Here is a 21741-nt window from a genome sequence, read left to right on the forward strand (position 1 = left end):
AAACTTTTCACTTTTTCAACATCTTCTCAAGAACCACTGGGCCAATTTTTACTAAAATTGGTTTAAAGCAACCCTGGACAAAGGACATTCTAAATTCTTAAAATGAAGGGCCAGGCCTAATTCCAAGGGGACATAATCAAGAAAAGGCAAAAATAGGGTGGGGTCATTAAAAATCTTCTTCTCAAGAACTACTGGATCAGAAAAGCTGAAACTTATGTGGAAGCTTCCTGAGGTAGTTTAAATTCTAAATTGTTCAAATCATGGCCCCCGGGAATAGGGTAGGGCCACAATAGGGAATCAAAGTTTTACATTAAAATATATAGGAAAAAATTTTTAAAATCTTCTTCTCAAAAACCACTGTGCGGGAAAAGCTAAAATTAACATGGAAGGTGTCTTAGGTAATGTTAATTCTAAACTGTTCAAACCATAGCCAATAGGAGTGAAGTGGGGTCACAATAAGGAATTAAAGTTTAACATTGAAATATATGGGAAAAATCTTATAAAATCTTCTTATCAAGAACCACTGGGCCAGAAAAGCTGAAACTTATGTGGAAGCTTTCTTAGGTAGTGTAGATTCTAAATTGTTAAAATCATGATCGCCGGGATTAGGGTGGGGCCACAATAGGGAATCAAAGTTTTACATTAAAATATATAGGAAAAAATCTTATAAAATCTTCTCAAGAACCACTGGGCCAGAAAAGCTGAAACTTATGTGGAAGATTTCTTAGGTAGTGTAAATTCTAAATTATTCAAACCATAACCCTTGGGGGTAGGGTGGGGCATCAGTTTTACATTGAAATATATAGGAAAATCTTTTTAAAATCTTCTTCTCAAGTACCATTGGACCAGAAAATCTATAAATTACGTGGAAGCTTTCTGAGTTTGCGTAGATTCTAAATTGTTCAAATCATGCCCCCCGGGGTTATGCAACGAAATAATGCTTAATTTCATCTGTAGCGATCACTGAGTGATCTGTTCAAGGAGCGCATATTTAAAGATACCAGAAAGATTGATGATTGCATAGCTTTCTATAAGACCTCTGAGAGTTTCCTGGTGAACAATAGATTTGCGACCATTCCAAATCATTGAGAGATCTACAAACATTGCTGAGAGTTCTAAAGTGCGACCAATAGAGATCAATGTATTACCCAAAGAAACCACTAATAGATCTTTTACGTTAGGCGTTTAAAACATTAAATTTTTGTTATCTTTGAAAAACTTTTTGGAGATCATTGAGAGATCCAAGAAATCCTTTGGCGATCGTTTTGTGCTCTGTTGGTATTCTTTGAGATAGTAATTACATGTACCTTTTTGATTGTTCAGAGACTGTTCTGGGTCGAACCAAGACTTTGAAAAGACCATGGAGAATGTGGAAATCTCTTGAGAGATCATGAGGAAGACTTGGCAACCTTTGACAGATCATTAACGTTGAGATCGAGATCTAAACAATTTCTCTTTGTAAAAGGGGGCTCAAGGTAAATAGTCTCTCAAAGAACACAATCAGATCCTCATTCGATCTCTTGGATTCCCCAATGACGTCTCTGAGCTAGTTTCTTGAAGAACGAAAGATGTTTTGTATGGAAGCCGGTTGGTGCCAGGTAGAAAAAATATTTTATCTGGCGGCCACCACATAAATAACTGGCGGCCGCCAAATAATTTTTTCTGGGGGCCGCCAGTTATTTATGTGGCGGCCGCCAGATAAATATTTGGCGGCCGTCTTATAATTTTCTGGCTGCCGCCAGATAAATAGACCTGGCGACCGCCAGAAGGTTAACTGGCGGCCGTCAAATAATTTTCTGGCGGCCGCCAGATAAGTTTCTGGCGACCGCCAGTTATCTATATGGCGGCTGCCAGATAAAATATTTTTCTACCTGGCACCTACCGGCTTCCGTAGTTTTGAACTCCAAAGACAGGAATGTCTGAGTGATTTTGGGAGATCGCAGAAAAATCAGCCAAGAGTACTGGACACTGAATCGAAGATTTATGCGAGATCATTGGAAGATCTTGAAGACTGGTGAGAGATCTAGCAGTGACTGACTAGGCAATATCCTCAGCTTTTCATCGCACAACAAGCGCATTAGAACCATATTAAACATTTAACAAAAAACGAATTTTTCGAGGCTTTTAAAGATCACTGGAAAATCTCTATGTGTGTGAAGGGGCCAAACTGGTGTGCTTCTCAGCTGTTTATGTTTTGACTAATGGTAAAACACGACATTTACATTTGTGCCCTCATAGATGTAAACATGAAATGTAAACATAATCTGTAAAATAAACTTGTATCTTTTGAGCGGAAATAAGTGTTTAAAATAGCAACCGCTCTCTTTTTTGGGGGGGGGGGGCTCATTTGTTTTCTAACAGACTAATAATACAACAAAATTACAACAACATTGATTATTATTCATCAACACGAAAGGGTTGACATGGATTTATTTTTCATACAACTGGTACTGTGCAGGAGCAATGAGCGCCGCCATCGTTGATTTGTATGGACACTCCCCCGTGACAACTGTGACAACAAAATTTGGCACTACCTAACTGAACTCCCGAACATCCATTACATTGGTCTCCACTGGCGCAGTTACCAGTCATTCCTAAAAGTATATACAATGAATTAATTTTTAGTTATATGTTCGATGCAGTTGTCTTTGCACACAAAATGGCTATTTTTCAATCACTTTAATATAAATTTTCCCGATAGAATTACAAAATAAATCAACCTTTCATGAAATAAATTACCATCATCATGAGAACTGTGAGAGGAATAACTCTTAGATATAATTGTTATAACCGAATAAAGCAAGTTTCAATTTTAGAGTAATCTCTCTTATCAGAAAGACTTCGTAAAGTACATGTATTTCATATCTCGTTAGGACAGTTAAGAGACGTATACGTCATTGGGTAGTTTGATCTCTTCTTTAAATCTAAGTATTTTTAATATACCGGTACATGTATATACAATATTTCGATGAAATAAAAGTATTGTCACTCGTTTTTAAACTTGATAAATACATCACTTATCAAATTCATTTGAAATACTCGTACATGTATATTGAAAAGGACGTTAAAGAAGCGTCCAGAAGACTCTGGAGAATTCTTATAATTAAAAATGGCAGAAAATGTTTTCAGTCAATGTATTTTCTGCTATCGTTTATTTATCAACTTATATTCATTCTAGTTCAAATGTTTTCGTTTTATAAAGAATGTTTTTGTTCTTGTCTAATGCACATAAAAAATCACACATTTTTTTTTTTAAATTGGATATGTATTTTTTTTAATAATAGTAAACTTTGAGTCATTTTTGTAATATGTATACTAGTACCTTGTTCTAGGAGCCGTCTGTCAGGAGCGGAAAACACTGTAACCGTTATGGATAATAGCAAAAGGAATCTCAACATCTTAGAAGACGATCTGTAACACAATAGAATCATATAATAATGCGGGTTACAACAACTACATGTATAAGTTACCATATCGAGTATACAAGGTCCCTTACCATGTACTTGTAGCTATAAAGTATAATGATAATACAAGCCAGTGAAATGGAGAATTTATATGGTCTAGTATTTAGATAACCCCACCAACACAGGTTGCAGTTTTTTTGGTTCGTAAATAAGGTTCAGTTAGTTTATTTTCTAGTCTCATTTCTGAATAATATTTCACAATATTAAAATCCAGAGCTATGTACATGTATATCAATACAAAGTTAAAAAAAACAAAAACAAAAACATGCATTTCGAAATAGGTACATGCTATTTACGGCTCTTGATAAGATCTATCAATTAATTCTAACTCTTGAAAAGTATACAATGAGACTCTAACTTTAGAGCATTCGTAGGCTCTTAAATGTTGTGAAGAAGGTTAAGAACGTGAGTTGACACTTCAGAGCCATTTATTTTAAATAGCTTATGAATTTTATATTTACTTCTACCCAGTAAATTCAAACTTTACAACGTGATAAAATGTTGAAAATTTTAAGATTTTGCTTCTTTTTCAAAAGGAGTACGGGTTGCTTCAAAATTCTCGAATCTCCTGCATATTGAGATTTTTCCGGGGCTCTGATTGTTGACCTATGAACCCAAATCAGTTCAACCTCCTTATCCAAGGTTTTCAAGGTGCTTATGGACTTCAATAGTATCAGTTTTATTATCAATCGTTAAGATCGATCACAGGCACTTGGGGTCTGGACACCCACCCACCCACCCCCCCTTTTCCATTTTTTTTTTCTTTTTAAATATGGGGTCGAGTCACCTTTTTCCTATATTTGTGTTCTAATAGGCCCTATGCACTACATGTTATCGATAATGTAACCCTTTTGTCTCTATAAGCTGTTTTTAAATATCTCGTTTTCGACTGATACATAACTTTTTATGTATCAGTCGAAAACGAGATATTTAAAAACAGCTTATAGAGACAAAAGGGTTACATTATCGATAACATGTAGTGCATATTAGAACACAAATATAGGAAAAAGGTGACTCGACCCCACATTTAAAAAGAAAAAAAAATGGAAAAGGGAGGGGGGTGTCCAGACCCCAAGTGCCTGTGAGATCGATAATAGAAAAATTTTTATTTCCTTTCATATTTTATGGCTACAAAATTATCCTTTGATCAATTGGTTGGTTGGTTCCCTATCTTTTCCCCAAAACTATATACTAAAACAAATTGAATTAGAATGAATAAAATTCCTCAGGTAAACAAAACCACTACAACAATAAATTTAAAAAAAAAATCCCACCTTTGTCAAACGAAACAAAGTTTCACCCATTATGTTTCATCACTTCCGTTCAATGATTCTTTTTCGGTTCTCCTATTATCAACTGTGTTTCAACACCCGCGCAATGGTTCTGATCATAACATGTCATGAAACAACTGCTTCCGATTGACTTCTTATACCTCGGACGATTCTAATTAGTTGCTTTCTCCAAGTTCAGGCCTATGATGGCACAGAATGCAGGTACAGTATATGTTTGTAAACATCTACGATTAATATTTTATTCTTTGAAATTTTGACAGATCATCGAGGTATATTACCAAGGACGTACATTTACGTAAACTAGCGGGATAGGCAACTTCTTCAGCGCCATGTTTATTTCACCAAAACACACAAGCCCATGTTTGTATATTGAGAGAAGCAGGTCCCATAACCAGCAGCCTAGTGTCTCTTAATAAGTAAAAAAAAAAAAAAAAAAACTGAAAGTTTGAGAAACAGGTTACTAACGAACACCTATATTCTATAATATATGCAAGAGAACATCTAGAACGATTCTGATTGGCTGCTTACACTAGTACTTAGGCCGACTCTAATTGACTGCTTTGCCGGGAACTTCATTTCCAAGTTCATGTCTATGATGGCACAAAATGCAGGAACAATGTATGATTGAAAACATTTACGAATATTTTTTTTTTATTCTTTGAACTTTTCCCTTGTAAATTTCATTTCAACAAATCATCGTAGGTATACATGTACCTATTACATGCACAAGGTACGTACTCGAATACTAACGGGATAGGCAGCTTTTTCAGTGCCATGTTTATTTTACCAAAACAACATTATATTATGGGAGAAACAGGTCCCTGTGCGAGTTTAAGTTACCATTTTTTCGCAAACTCTCTTTCCTTTTTATTTTCAAGAGAAACTTGGCAACTCGCACTGGTTCTGGAAACTATATACAATGTACATGTAACTAGTAGACTTTAACTGTTTAAGAGAGCCACAGATTTTCCGTGAGAAGAAATAAAGAACGAAATATTCATACAATTTTTTTTATTTTATTTTGTTAAATCAGTGAGTATATGTCAGCATCGACAATCTATACCGTCTACAGTGATGTCAATTTTCATACCACCATAACAGTTATAACAACAGAAGCTGTGACCAATAATACTAGCGCTGTGACAGTGTGTACAGTCGGCGTCATGGTAACAATTTCCTGTAATTGCTGAAATGAATAATTGTTATCTTAGTTTTAAAATATTTGTATAGTGACATACTCAATTTGAAATTTGCAAACATTGCAAATTGGCGAAATTCAACTGCATTAGTGACTTATTGATGGTTTTTTAATGTTCATCGTCAATGTAAACTGAATGTACCCACCACATATATTCAATACGAAACACTTTAACCTGCATGATTCTTTGGAGTCTTTTTATATCCAGCCTGAAAAAATCTCTGAATGCTATATACACAAAAAAATATTTTAGAAAAAACGTACCTTGATCCATAATAAATTTTTTTTGTGGAGCTGACAATACAATCACTACATGTAGCACAGTGAGCAGTAAAAGGGTTCTCAGCATTGCTGATAGACAAGGTGGATCAGCTACTTCAATTCTTCTTCATCGGCCAATATGAAAGATGCAATGTATATATAGTACAAATGAATTTACCCAGTATTTTAAACAAAATGTTTGCAAAACAACTTTTTACAGGACAAAAAGCCCATGTTTGATGATGATCGAAAGTTTTCAAAAACTTTAACATGATTACATGTATATAATGTAACTAATACACAATTAGTAAAGATTTTGGTTGAATTAAACCAAGAATATTTTTTGCAGCTGATTGATGTAGAAAGGAAAAAAACTTGAATACTTTTGTTTTGATTATAATGTAGTTTATAATTCATAAAATTGACCAGGTTAGAAATAAGTTAATAGCTAATGTCTTACCTGCAGAAAAGCTAGTTTTAAGTAAATTATTACGTGACAAGATGTAGCTTTTATACAATACTTATAGATAACCTCCACCAACACTTGTTGTTCTTACATAACAAATGCACGTAATGTAAAAACCGTCCAATCCAATCCATCTTTGATCACCTTATAATTGGTTATGTCGAAGCTATATTCAAGTTTTATTTTGAAATAAAGTCTATGAAAACAAATAATGGGATGATACATTAATTTACGGTTGTTATAATTTGGCAACAATGACATACTCCTTTACGACTGGTAGTTCACATCGTTTGATAAAGAGAGAGAGCACAGAAATTTCATATTGAATTCACCGAAAACATCAAAAGACTATATTTGTATAACTTCACTCATCTGGTGATTCAATAAGGACCCATAATTCGTGCAGGAAAATGGTAGTTCAGCTCATACATTGTCTGTAAGCAAAAATGATAATGATACTTTATAATTTTAACACCTAGGGATCCCAAACACTTGTTGACATGAATATCATATAATCGTGATAGAAGGTACATTTGTCATTATGACCAAATTATCAGTTTATCCGTTCTTGAGGTGTTTGGGATAAAGAAAAAAATGTACAGACAATTTTGTGTATCTATGTTAAAATTGTTAATATAACACGTCTATTACGTACATTCAGGCGTATTTCAAACGAAATGTCAGTTGAAGTGCAGGCCGTCACCGGTTCGAGATTTACACGTTTTTCAGAATCAAAACATGAAGGCTTGCGAAGAGAAGTGGATGTAGGCAAAAGCCTGTCCACTTCTCTAAAGAGAATAATGTACTACATTGTATAAGCATTTTCTTGTTTTGTTTGTTTGGTTTGATTTGGATTTTTTTTTTGGGGGGGGGGGTAAACATACATTTTAAACACACGTTATTATGTTAATAATTATAAATGTACACTTGGGAAACATGTTGTAATACGTTGTAGTTTTACCCATGTACCCTTACCTTCGTAAACCTCAATACTGCGTAACCACATGCAAGATAAATTGATGACTGTAGAATAAGTATTCTGTAGACTACAAATACATGTATAATGATTTGTTTTATTACATCTCTATATAAAAATCATTAAAATGGCTCTACTGTGGTACTTTGGCCTTGAAAAAATCAAATCAACATAATTATGTATTGAAACGTTTTTGACTTTTTCTTACCCTTGATTCTAAGGTGATTTTCAGTTCGTTTTGTTTGTATGTTTGATTTTGTTTTGTTTTATATCTTAAACGACCAAACATTTTTGTTATTTATCCCTCCATGGCTAAGAGTTATTGCCACTAATTAAACCTCTTTAAAAAATTGATACCTTCATTTGAAGATGCTATGTAGCAATTTCAGTTGAAATTGGCCTAGTTTCACTATATTTGTACTGAAAGTCTGAAATGCGTAAAAGTAAACTGAGACAGATAGCACAGGACAAAGTGATCATAAAATTTTATGAAACCTTTAAAACAGAATACCTAAAGTATTTATAAGTTCATGCTGATCAGTCATCGATGATAATCTTTTTTGGTTTCAATAAACAAAATATTTTAATATCACAGTTGATATTCAATAACTTAGTTTTATGGCTAACAATAATGCGCTTAAGTTATGTCTCTAAATGTGTTCTCTTTTTTATCTGGGTAAATTGGTGAATTGGTTCTGTTGATTATAAATGTAGCCTACACTGTGTATGCAAGGATAAATTCGGCATTTGTTGGGTTGCATTACACTCAGGTGACTGTGCAGGCCCTTGGAACTCTGTTTGTGGATTACCCCTAATTGGTCCCCAAGATGAAAATGAAAAATCTGAAAGATTATTGCACATCTATGTACTTAACATCACCACTCTCCGATTTCGTTCATGTAAAGCCGATTACCTTACTGCACTCAAAGCTCTAAGATCGTGTGTGTAACCAATATTCAGTATATTGTTATTAAATTATTGATGTCAGGTACAGTATTCATATATATATATATATAATACATATACACATAGAAGAGATGGTCACAGTTGGAAATTCTAAGAGAAAACTCATTTGATGTGATAAGAAAAGATACATGTGTACAATATTGAAGGGGTTTTTTTTCTTGCAGAGGAAAATGACCCACTTCACTTCCTATTTTATTTATTTTTGTTTATTCATTTATTTATTTTACAAAATATACATTTTCTAATGGCCTACTATTCAAATAGAGTGAAACTTATCTAATCCGAATGCTGTGTATTCCGAAATCTTATCTAACACAATGTAAACTTTAAAAGTCTCATTCAGTAAAATAAAGTGATTAAAATTTTGTCTAATCCGGCCAATTTCTGTGGAACCAATGTTGTCTGGATTATACAAGTTCAGCTGTATGTTTCAAGTCTGGGGTTAAGAACAAGTGATATAAAAAATTGAAGCATCAAGATGTAGGTTAAATTGATACTTAACGGAAGTATCTCTGAATTCCAAGTATTGGACGACAATGTAAATAATTCAAATCATTTACCCTTAAGCACATCACTCAATTAAGTTCAATAGAATAATTTATAGATGTCGTGCATTATTTGGATTCTTGTTCATAATATTTTCATCATGTAGCATTCCCATAGAGACCTATGACGTAGTTCATTGTCTTATAATTAAGTTGTCAATTTTCATTTACCATGTCAATTCTCATATCTTTTACTTAGTCACTTAGACCGTTTACAAAAATGCAAAGATTTTTTCTAACGGTTAAAAATGGTCAAATAATGACTGTAAAATACAGACAGATACCACATAAGCAAAAAACAACAATATCCAGTAAATTTTATGAAAATAAAACAATATCTATATCATACATATATCTAAGAGTATGTAAAAACAACAAACAGGGTTATAAATTATTCAGGATCTACTTAATTATTTCCTATTAAATATTCCTTTTGATGAGGTTATATCAAACGGTCTCCGCTGAACTATTAAAATAAATATTCTTGATTTTTATGAAATTTTTATAATTAAAGAAAGCAGACTGCAAAAGTAAGCCTCATTTAAAACTTAGGACAAAATAGTGCATGAAATAGGCAAACTGTGTTCCCAAAAATAATGTATAAATTTTTAATTGTCCAATAAAACACAAGAACCCTATACCAGAACACGTAGTACACATGGCACTGTAATATCGACTCAAGTCATGTTTTACTTCGTTGTCATCAAAGCAGTGTTACTTACGTACATTGGAAATGTCGCCGAAACTGATGGAACCAATAGAAATTATATTGCAAACCTTAAGTTTGGCAAATGGATGAATAAAAGTATTTATTTATGAACATAATATTTTTATTAATATGGCGTTTAACGGAAAGGTTTCCCAAAACGTACTTCGGAAAAGATCCGCGATGCGTTATATATTATCAAAATAAAATATCGATGTAATAAAACCATTTTTAAGAGTAAAATAAATGTTTCTTTAATTAGAATATATGGTTAAATTTCTTATTAATTTGCCAACAGAAACCAACATTGAGCATTGATTCACATTTAACACACACATCTCTGCCCCAGAATACCCCAAAAATAGAGAAAAAATTATCTGTACTACATGAGAATGCTTGAATGTTTGACGATTTGTACCATTTTACATGCATTCCTTAGGAGGAGGAATGAAAGATTTTTACTGTGCATATGTTTTTTTTAAATATACCGCTTTGAAGCTTATTCGAATTCCTCCCCGGGTTTCCATAGTTTTTAGCCGGGCTTTGCTGAAAGCAAAGTCCTGGCTGTAGGCATCCTGATCGACTGCCTTACTATAAATAGCACAGTTTAGAAAAGTAAACAAAAAGCCGAACAGCGTCAAAGCAGACGCTTCCGATAAACAAAATAGTCACAATGAGAGATGATACGGTACTTAAACAAATATTTTTAACATCTCAATCTTTGGAAATGTTAATTGATCAATATTTTTGTTTGAAAATTAAATTGAAAGAGGAATTAGATATTTACTTTATTAGGGTAATCGTGATATACATGTAACAATTTGTGTACATGCGCTACGTTATACTGAATGCATATTGTAAGCGAACTATTTTCAATAGCGCGGGCTTTTCAACATGTTTCTATATTGAATTGTTGAAGAATTTCACATCGTTTTCGTCGATGCTGTGCGAGTGGTTATATTCTCTGTTTTATTTTTTATCAAAATAATAGATAAGTGAATTGGAATTTGAAGAATTAATATGAGTTATGCCTGAAGTCGCTTTTCAATGTATCAGTGTATCTACATGTAGTTGGCGATAAAAGTACTGTTTGTTTGAAACTAAAAGAATATCTCTAAAAATATGTGCATTACTTTAACTATTCTAAGACTGAATTGCTAGGTCAATTTTAAGTTATGAGAAAAAATTCTTATTGAATAGAAAATATGCGAGAAATCCTTGGAAATACATGTATAATTTATTAAATTTTAAAATCATAAAATATCTGCACATGTATGTTAAATGATTACCTAGTATTTTGAAATTCTTGACAATGACCATGTAAGAAAGTTCAGCTAAAACATTTAAATTGAAAAGAAATTCAGAGAAATTTTATTTTCAAAGTCTACCATGAAATTATTTCTTGACATGTAAATTATATCTTATGATTGAGTTGTCTTTTTAAAAAGCTGACACTTTAAAAAAGAGAGCGAAAATTAATTTACTTGCATTTAAGCATTTCGTTATATATTAAGAGCAATCTTGGACTTGTTCATCTTTGAATTCAGATTTTTATGGAGAGGCCTGAACGTTGAATTTCCTTAGATTTGAACATTTTTAAAAGATTGGAATTAAAAAAAATATTTTCCTATGTTAGAATTATAATGATGTTTGTATGTAAATATTCCCAGGATTATTCTTACAGTTGTAATACTGGCAATGATTTCAATATATTACTCTAATAAATTAAAATTTGAATGCGTTTAAAGAAAAGGGTTTGAAAATACGGTATTGCTTCAATAATTCTGAATGCAATTAACATAACTTTCTCCTTTTAAATATAATTTCGAACAAAAATCGTTATGATGGTTAATATCTTGTGTAAAGGTGATTTAAATAAAGTTTACAATGCAATTCCATTTGGTTAATATTTTTATTAAAAACTTTTAATTTAGATGACTGGGTTAAAGATTTATATTCTGTGAGCATGTAATATGAAATAAATAAAAATGTAAATATAGAAATTTCATGTGAATATGTGTATGTATATATTGATTATTTATATCCATAAATGATCAATCAATTAAGCATTGAAAATTTCTTTGCTTACAAATTCTGATAAATTTTTTGACGAAAGCTACATGCTTTGTTTTGTGAAAATTTTGTGGAGACTTCTCCACTTGGATTTATCTCGCATGTGCTCCCAGACCACTTAACAGTATATTGAGCGTGCGCGCGCTTTTCAATAAAAAGTGTCTAAAAACACATACAAGCTCCCAATGGTGCTGGGAAATAAAAAAGTCGTTCATGTAAATAAATAATTTAAAAAAAATACAACATATAAAAATGTTTATTAGTCTTTATCTAAGTATAACACAGTATTTTTAGAAATCGTTGGTTAGTCTTTGCTTCAAAATTTCCTGTTCAGAATGAAGAGCCGACTATGAACAAGCCATAAAGACATGAATATATCATGATTTTCTCAGGCAATGACCATTTTGGTCAAACGTGGAACTAGAACTAGACTCATACATGAATTCATGTCATAAAAATAGATAATTATCAATTCCGTGTAGCTGGTTTCCTAGAGGTCCAGAAATAAAGAATATTTTTCACTGATAAATACAGGCATGTAGATCGTTTTTAAAGAAGAAAAAAAAGGAAAACTGCCCTATTCCTTGCGAGAAGGGGTAGGGTTGGGTTCCAACTTACGTTCACATTTCGAATTTTATTAATACATTACCAAATTACCGTAATTTTAATATGCTACAGCAAAATGAAGGGTACAATCTAATTAACGATAGACCATCCATTTTGCTTTTAGTAAACCTGTCAGTCGCTCGTGACAAATACCCGGTAAATTTACGAAGAGTGAGATAAGAAGTCTAATTTAAATTCGATTGCAAAGAGTCAATCAACCTTTCAATGTTCATTTTCCGTTGTAAAAGTTTATGTTTGAAAAATGGTGACGCCCATAGCTCCCCCCGATACTATGTGCCTGTATTGATCAGCAAAACCACTCAAAGTGCACTGTCACCATGTATACCCATTGTGAGCTTAATTTTCAGAAAGGTATAAATGTATTTTCATTAAAAATATGACCAACTAAGTCCTATCTTGATTCTAAACCGTTGGGTTCTGGACCATTAATTTTAATATTGGTAGATGGGTTATTGTTAATCATAATCCTACAAACTCTACCTGTAAAATATCAATGGCCAGAAAGAAAGATTTTTAAATGTGTACTAATTTCGGAATAGATAATATACTCGAATAATTAAAGCCCGGCTTTCAGTACTTTCAGTACTTTGATTATATTATTTTATCCTTTGCTACATGAGAATTTTTTTATTAACCTCTTCCCGGACTCGGGGGATCACGGTTTGAACAATTTTAATCTACACTGCATTAAAACGCTGTCATGCTGGAATATAGACACATTGACAATTTGTATCCACGTACATGTAGTTCTTTTGAATATATTTTAAGCTATTTTTATGCCCTTGGATCGAAAGATCCCGGGGGTATATTGTTTTTGTCCTGTCTGTCTGTTTGTCCGTTTGTCTGTTTGTCTGTCTGTTGTCAACTTTAACCTTGCCCATAACTTTTGATTGGTTAGAGCTATGACGTTCATATTTCACATGTGTATTCCTTGTGACAAGACCTTTCTTTGGGTACCATCATATTTGACCTTTTGACCTTGACGTCTGACCCACTTTTGCAAAATTTTATGAGACTTTAACCTTGGCTATAACTTCTGAACAGTTGGTGCATGGGGTTTCAAACTTCACATGTGTATTCTTTGTTACAAGGGCTTCCTAGGGATACCAACAACTTTCAATTGACCTTTTGATCTTGAAGTTTGGCCTACTTTTGAGAAACTTTAACCTTGGCCATAACTTTTGAACAGTTGGTGCTTGGGGTTTCAAACTTCACAGGTGTATTCCTTGTGACAAGACCTTTCTCTGGATATCAACCTCTTTGACCCTTTGACCTTGACCTAGGAGTTTGACCTACTTTCTAAAAACTATAACCTTGGTCATAACTTTTGAATGGCTGGTGCTAGGGCTTTCATACTTCACTTATGTAATCCTTGTGACAAGACCTTCCTTTGGATACCAACAACTTTGAACTTGGCCTTGACGTTTTATTTACTTTTAAAAAACTTTAACCTTCACCATAACTTTTGAACAGTTGCAGCTAGGGCTTCAAATTTCAAATGTAGATTCCTCGAGACAAGACCTTTCTTTGGGTACCAACATTTTTTATCTTTTGGCCTGGATCTTGACTTGCATTTGAGAAACTTTAACCTTTGCCATAAACTGCCATACGGGGGCATCAGTGTTTCACAAACAAATCTTGTTTTCTATGTAAAAATTTGACCCCTCTTGATGACCCATTCCTGCCTCAGGGTTATGGTTTTTAATAAACTTGAATCTACATAAAATTTAAAGACAATTCTAAGCCCTGAAATTCTTAAAAGCCAATTTTTTTTTATAAAAGATTTTTCCCAAACATTTATTGCCTTGGAATCCTATGGAATGGCCTAATCCCTTCCTCGGGGCCATGGTTGAATCTTTTTAACCCATAAGTTTGACAATTTGTTATTCTTGGAAACATTTTTAACATTCGTCCTAATCATTTCTATGTATACCTATGGAACCCTTTTGTGGCCAAACCCTAGCCCCATTGCCACACCTTAAAGAAATAAATTTTGCCAATTTATATTCTTTCAGGTTTCAAAAGATTTTTTAAAATTTTCATACATTTCAACATAAAACTACTTTTTTGCATCCGACGAGGTTTCTTGCATATATAAATTTCAGATCTAGAATTTGTAGCCTTGGAGTTCTTGAAAATATCTTTATATTTTTTTTATTAATATGCATTTCCATGTAAAACTGTTTTTAAAACTTTCCCCCCATCTCTGACCAAGGGCTATGCTTTAACTGCACAAACTTGAATCTTCATTATATGATGAAGCTTGTACATGTATACGAGTTTCGTCATTTTTTTTAAATCACCTACCCTATTTTTACATTTTTAAATCTTTTAAAACTCCTTGCACAGAAAAGGCTATAGCCCTTAATTTGAACAAATAATTATTCTGATGACCCAGGGTCGGTTTGACGCAATTTTTGATGCTTGGAAAAGAAGTTAAAAATTTGAAAAGTTAACGGACGACTAACATTGGACACTGAACGATGACAGCAGAGAGCAATCGATTATATTCACTCAAAAGACACATGTATACCCAAAGAAATCAAAATTTACAAACATGTGTATTTTTATCCCATGTAATTTTTTCTTTCAATGTAATGTCATTCAAAAGCTTGGAATTTTCACAATTAAATATCACCCCTGAACGTTTCCTCTTCATTCTAAGACTCTTTTTAATATCTCTTTTAGTAAGGAACGGCAAATAGTAGAGATAAAATATAGACTTCAGACAGGTAATTATTGTTTTTATCTTTTCTGTCTGGCATAGTCGTCTCGTAAAACTTTTTCCACATGTATTTCTAGGAATAATTCTGTAATAATATCCATGGTGAAACTAGGTAGTCATTAATTATTTGTGTCTCATTCTCAGCAAAATCTGAAGCCAGGAGTACAGAGAAACTGCTGGAAGTTGTGAATAATTGATAAACACCAATTTAATCACGTTTATAGTTTATTGACACGATGTAACTTATGTATCATCACTCCAAGTGCCTATATGAAATCGCTCGGTGGCTTAATTTGTCGATGCACTTACTAATAATGGAACAAAACCCAGGCAGGCCGTCAACCAATTTCGGCACATTCCAAAAACAATAGAGATGATTAATAATTTATTCCCCATTAAAGATATGAAGATATAGCTATATAAAATGGTGAATTCGATCTTTGTTCACATCTCCTATAAATAAATTATTCTGAGTTTGTGTCCTGTGTAATTTACCTTTCACACATTTTGCTAAAACTATTTTGATAAATCATAGAACTGCACTCCGATGAATTCAAGATTCAAGACTTAGACTGATCCACTAGGAAGGTTCGACACTAACACTGACCCAGTAGCTATTCGACACTAACCCTGACCCACTAGCTAAATTCGACACTTACACCTAGCCACTAGCAAGGTTAGACACTTATATTATACTGACCCACTAGCTAGGTTCGACACTAACACCTATCCAAAAGCTAAGTTCGACATTTCACTGATCCATTAGCAAAGTTCGACACTAACACTGACCCATTAGCCAGGTTCGACACTTGTATTATACTGACCCACTATCTAGGCTCCACACTTACACTGACCAACTAACTAGGTTCTACACTTAAACTGACTCACTAGCCCGTGTTTTGCATGATAGATTTATAATCAAAGAGATTTTGTGTTAATGATCTCATATGTCATACTACATGTTATTATATTCTTAACACATATTAACTCTTGTGCAATTTACATTCAAAGTGTAATCTTTATTTTTGATGGAGTGTTACAATCAGTACACAGTAGTTATAAAATTGTGATGAATTGATGTATGTTTTTCCCATTCCTATGAAACCCTTAAGCACTTTCCCCACTTTCTGCGCTTTACGTCTCAAACATGAAGAAGAAGTTTGACTAAAATGAATGTCAAACCCGTTGAATTAAAAAAAAAAACACTATATATGTAGGTTATAAAAATGATTTTATCACACTGAAAAATTCTAGACCATTTATAGCAAAATAGCAAAAACATTGAATTATTAGTAAGCATGCAGATTTTTACAAATATGAGACTATTACATACAAGTGTAAAAAGATACATTAGACAATTTGTTCCCGTTAAACAGAGACAGGGTGAAAGGAGTCAAATAGAATATTCATATTTGTTAGGTCATGGGTGAATGATATGTGCAGTAAAATCATGAACGTTAGTGTATAATTGTCCGCACATATTGCACTGCCATGGGTTGTTTACATTGTGGAGACCCTTATGTAGGTAAAACGTCGTACGATTCAGGAAAATGATGTCACAAAACCTACAGAAATATACTGGCTTGTCAATGAGTTTCAGTAGTTCTTGCGGGTTATTAAATTCTTCGGTTGCAATAACTGTCTGCTTCTTAGCCGGGAGTTCATCAACGGGGACTGCCCTTTCGCTCTCGGAACGTATTGCGTCTTTTGGTCTTGATAAATTGGTCGGAGTTTCCGGTATAAATTTGTCGTCCGAGCAGCAGTCTATTTCTATGGATCCATCACTAAACAGGTACTCATAATTTTTTTCCATTCCTTCTACAGAGGCCGGGCGATGAAGATCTTCTTTAAACGTGTTTCTCATGTCTGGGACGCTGGCACTTCTCTGCATATGGAAAGCGATTTGGGGGGACTTTTGTATTTTCCCTGCGGTCTCGTCTTTTCCCTTTGAAAACATTTTGTGTTTTTCCTCTTCATAGCGATCTTTTTTCTCATTTTTCTGCTGACTAACGTGTGACAGTAGACTCTCTTTACCTGTTACCAAGTTCAGGGGTGATTCCGCGAGTTCTTTCGTAGAATTCAATTCTTTCGATGCCTCCCAAAAAGTTAACTGTGTAGGTGGCATTATTATTGGAGAGTGCTCTCTCCTCTCTTTTGCATTTACTTCGGATAAAGTGTGGTTTAATATATGCATGGCCAAAGAATCGTGATCTACAAATTCTATTTTACAGTACTCACAACAAAGCCTTTTGTTTTCCTGCTTTTTGAGTTGATTTTCCTCTGTTGAGCTTTGAATCAAGCGGACAAACGAAGGAGGGACGCCCGTGGCTAGCGGGTTTGGTTTGTCGTCGATATTTCGATTTTGATTAGGAGAGTTAGAGGTCTGTCCATTGGTATGGTGTGACATGACATGCATCGCAAGGGCATCTTTATCTGAGAAAATCTCATGACACATTAGACATTTCCTTGGGTCTTTTAACAGCAGTGTCATATTTTGCTTGCAGAATCTTTCGACGGAGTGTTGCAGTAAGGATTGCAAATACTCATCTTTTTCCGTAGCATTTGTAACGTCAATGTAAGACGCTTTATTTAAATCAGGTGTCAAAATGTCACTTTTTGTAGACATGTTTTCTTCTTTGACTCGTTTTTCTCCGTTAGATTTGTCCATTTCTGTTATTTTTCTCCACTGTTCTTTATCACCCTTGTGAATTTCATTTTGATCTTTGCAGGCGTCATTTTTCACGCGCATCATCACGTGCATGGCGTACGAGTCCCTGTTTGAGAAAATCCTATCACAGCAATCGCATTTAAATGCAGATTGAAAAATCTGGCTTACAGAACTGGCACTCAGAGAACTGGCAAAAAAGCGTTGTAAATTGTTATTGGCGATAGATTCATTTATGCTTTTCTGAATCGCGCTTAGACCGGCATTATCCGCATGACAATTTGTGTGGCTGAAAAAATCCTTCAAGGTACGAAATCTTGCGAAACATATCTGGCATGTGTGCCGCGCAAAACGAGTTGAATTCCGTCTTCCTGTATTACTCTTGCTTTTATGAACTAAAGTTATGTGACATAGTCTATCCTCTTCGCTTGAAAATTTCTCTTCACAAAGTGAACAACTGTATACTTTCTCGCCGCTGGCATTGCTTCCTCTTGGCATTACATCACTGAGGCTACTGTGCGAGTACAAGTCCGAGGTACTATAGCGTTCCCTTTTCCTGGCATATTGTTCAACATCTGATGACTTCCGTTTTAAACTATCAAAAACCGAATTTTCTTCGCTGGAATAACTTCCGTTTCTGTAAGCAGACTTCGCATTTGCTAAAAGAGAAGGGCTTGTCTCCAATATGTCCACGGGTTCTTGCTTTATCTTCCGAAGCATACTGATGGAAATAAACTCAAACTTTTTCTTTCAGTCTTTCTTCGAAGTTTACACGATGGAAAGTGCAGCGCTAAAAAAGCCCATCTAATTCAGCAGAAAGATATCCGTACAATATATATGGATTACATTAGAGCGCAAACTCCGCATTCATTAATTATTTACATGTACTCCTTTTTCTATTGTGAATAATTAGTATGGTTGAATTCTTAATAAGTGTGGCCCGTTGAAGGTTATTTCAAATCGCCTATTGGTCCCTGAATTATAAATGAGCCGATCTGACTCTGTCTTTGATATCTGGGCTGCCGCCACATTGAATCTCGAGACAACATGCTTTACGCTGCAATATTCTCTGAAATCTATTATTCATGGGTTTTTTTTTTCTCTTTATCAAATTAGAAGCAGTTTAATTATTTATCCAGAGCAATATACTTGATAGTTAATGTAAATGGGATTAATCTCATCATAATAAGTGAAAGGGGAAAAAAATTTATAATTCCCTGCGTATTGAGACGTATAGATAAGTTCCCTTCAGGAGAGAAAGAAATCAATGGACATATTTACATATTCTTTAAAAGAAGAAAATAATTTTATCGTCTTAAAATAATCATTAACGGCTTCAACCAATCAGCGGAAAACGAGTTTGATAAATATTTGACAAGTCTCGCCATGACACAGAAATATTGATAAAAACCTGCATAAGGTGTTTTTCCTTTGCAGCTAGTAGTAAATGTATTGATATCCAAGCTTGAAGCTGATATGTGTAATTATATATTCTTTTCCCCTATCAGGTGACTAACGAAAAAAGCTAGAATTTAGACAATTTTAATGAAAGCATTATTTATTCATCATCAACCACAGGTGGAATTTGTCAAATGTTCAAATTTTTCTTGAAATATTTTTTGATCCCATTTGATTTTTCCTTATTGACAGTACAGAATTTTATGTGAATGAATAAGATTATTATTTTTATTTAGGGAGAGAGAGAGAGAAAAAAAAAACATATGTATTTGAGTGAAAAATACCCCGTCATGTACAATTACAAAGCATCTTATTTTAAGGTATTACATGTAAGTAATTCCACAGGTAGTTCACACTAAATTGAATTTTTATTTGCATTGCTGTTTAAAAATAATCATTATTTCTAAAACTTGGTTTGTGTATAATAAAGTGCAAATAAGTTGAAATACTGTCTTTACGAACATACATGTAAGTACAGGTATATGAAACTAAAACGGCTGGCAGGCTCCGCTTAGAACAAAGTTTACTGCAGTAATGCTTTAATAGGTGTTTGTGTAAAGGACGCAGAATAGTAAGCAAAATGGAAGAGATTGTGAACCATGCTTCATATTATTCACACCTGAATATCAAACATCTTCAGCATGATCAGCGGTGTTAGATTGTTTCTTTCTTTTATATTAATAATATTGTTGAAATATGATAATGTTGTATTAGAACGTACGATCTACCAGCTGGTCAAAAAAACTTAAGATTTCAAACTGATAGAATCGTGGGTATTCTCGTTTAATATTTTTATTACATTTTCAACGGTGAAAAACTGTAATTTATTAAAAATTCATTTTATTTTTAACACTGTGAAAATAACAAACGGAACTACATGTACTAAACTATTTGGTCACAAAGGAAACCCGAAGAAAATTTAATGCATAAAATATGCACAAATTTGTTGTTGAATACGGAATTTATTTCACTCTTGAGACAAAATCCCTGCCCCACTCGTGAAATAAAATTCCATGTTCAACTACAAAACATTGAATATATCCTCTATAAATTCATTTCCTTTCTGATAATTTTCCTGACTGGTTTATTTAAATTTTGGCCTTGGAAGAAATAACATTGTTTTAAACAAGTCCTATATTAAAATTTGAATGTAACAATATTAATTTATTCTTTAATTTTTTTTCTCTCTTCATTTTCATATTTTTCTTCGATTATAATGGCTTATTTATTTTCCATCTCATAATTTTTGCAAGCCTATAGGTTGCATGCAAATAAAATGTTTCAATCGATTCAACTCGGAAAAAAAGAAAATCACATATTTATAAAAGCTAGCTTATTTCTGGCATTTAAACCATTATGAGAAAAAAAATACTTCTACATGTATGCATGCAACTTTAATACTTTTTGCTTTTAATTCAATTTTGCGTTTTAAAAAAATCGATAGCAGTAATTACAAACCTAAGTTAAACACTAATGAAAAATATATCAGGAATGAAACAATTATTAAAACCCTACCATATTGCATCATGTATCATTTTGTGAAAATGTCACAAATTTCAAGCTGTCAACATTTATCTATGTTAAGGCAATAACACCATTGCATTTTGTTTTTCTTTTAGCGAATGTCAGAGAGGGGAAGGGGTGTAGGTTGTACGTATAGAGAGAGAGAGAGAGAGAGAGACGACTTTAATATTCAGTCGGTCCACCTTGAAGAAATTATGTACAAAATAAAAACATCTCCATATCGGAATATATAAATTATATTGCATATATATAAATTCCAGTCGATAAAGTTCTGATCGACATCTTTTCTGATCGATAGTTGACTTTTGTCCAACTTAACCAAAAAAAAAAAAATGCTTCTTGATGACTTTGTGAAGTTTCGTAATGTGTCACAAACTACAAAAGAAAAGACCTGTCTTTATAGTGTCTATTTGATTTTAAATGAAACAATCTCTGTTTCAATAAAATGCATTTTATATTGCCTTAAATGACTAAGAATTAATGAAAAATCAAATAAGCTGTCACTCATTGTGTGAGTTGTGTAAAATTTTGTTGACATATTTATTATGCAATCAAGAACTAACCAAAGATCAAAGACAAAAACAAAACACATACCCAAAAAAAAAAGCCCGAAAGCAAAATCGGAAAGTCATGATTAAGCAGGCAGGAAAACAATATTAGTACTTTAAAGCTCATAGGGGGTTTTGACATGTAGTATTTGCATTACATGTATTTTGATCTGTCAATGTACACTGTGTACTGCTCTTAAAATGTATTAATTTAGGATGTGAATTGCTTGTCTTAATATTGCTTATG

At 33.3% G+C, this 21741-nt stretch overlaps 2 protein-coding genes and 1 long non-coding RNA gene across 3 annotated transcripts in view; 1 reads left to right on the top strand and 2 right to left on the bottom strand.

Moving 5' to 3' along the window:
- Positions 1-21741, top strand: part of LOC133185180 (zinc phosphodiesterase ELAC protein 1-like) — a 295055-nt gene that overhangs the window by 87137 nt on the left and 186177 nt on the right. The window lies entirely within an intron of this gene.
- On the bottom strand, positions 2395-3411 carry LOC133187817 (uncharacterized). The gene is made up of 2 exons (XR_009721261.1): positions 3323-3411; positions 2395-2594 (listed from the first exon to the last, which is right to left on the bottom strand). It is a non-coding gene; the product is annotated as an uncharacterized LOC133187817 (long non-coding RNA).
- Positions 16603-19109, bottom strand: LOC133187890 (uncharacterized). The gene has a single exon (XM_061323315.1). It carries the CDS (start codon positions 18682-18684, stop codon positions 16720-16722), a length of 1965 nt encoding a protein of 654 aa, XP_061179299.1. The 5' UTR covers positions 18685-19109; the 3' UTR covers positions 16603-16719.

The sequence above is a fragment of the Saccostrea echinata genome, unplaced genomic scaffold (genome assembly GCF_033153115.1).
Source record: "Saccostrea echinata isolate AGI-Se365-2 ecotype Australia unplaced genomic scaffold, CSIRO_AGI_Sech_v1 ptg000001l, whole genome shotgun sequence".
Classification (NCBI taxonomy): domain Eukaryota; kingdom Metazoa; phylum Mollusca; class Bivalvia; order Ostreida; family Ostreidae; genus Saccostrea; species Saccostrea echinata.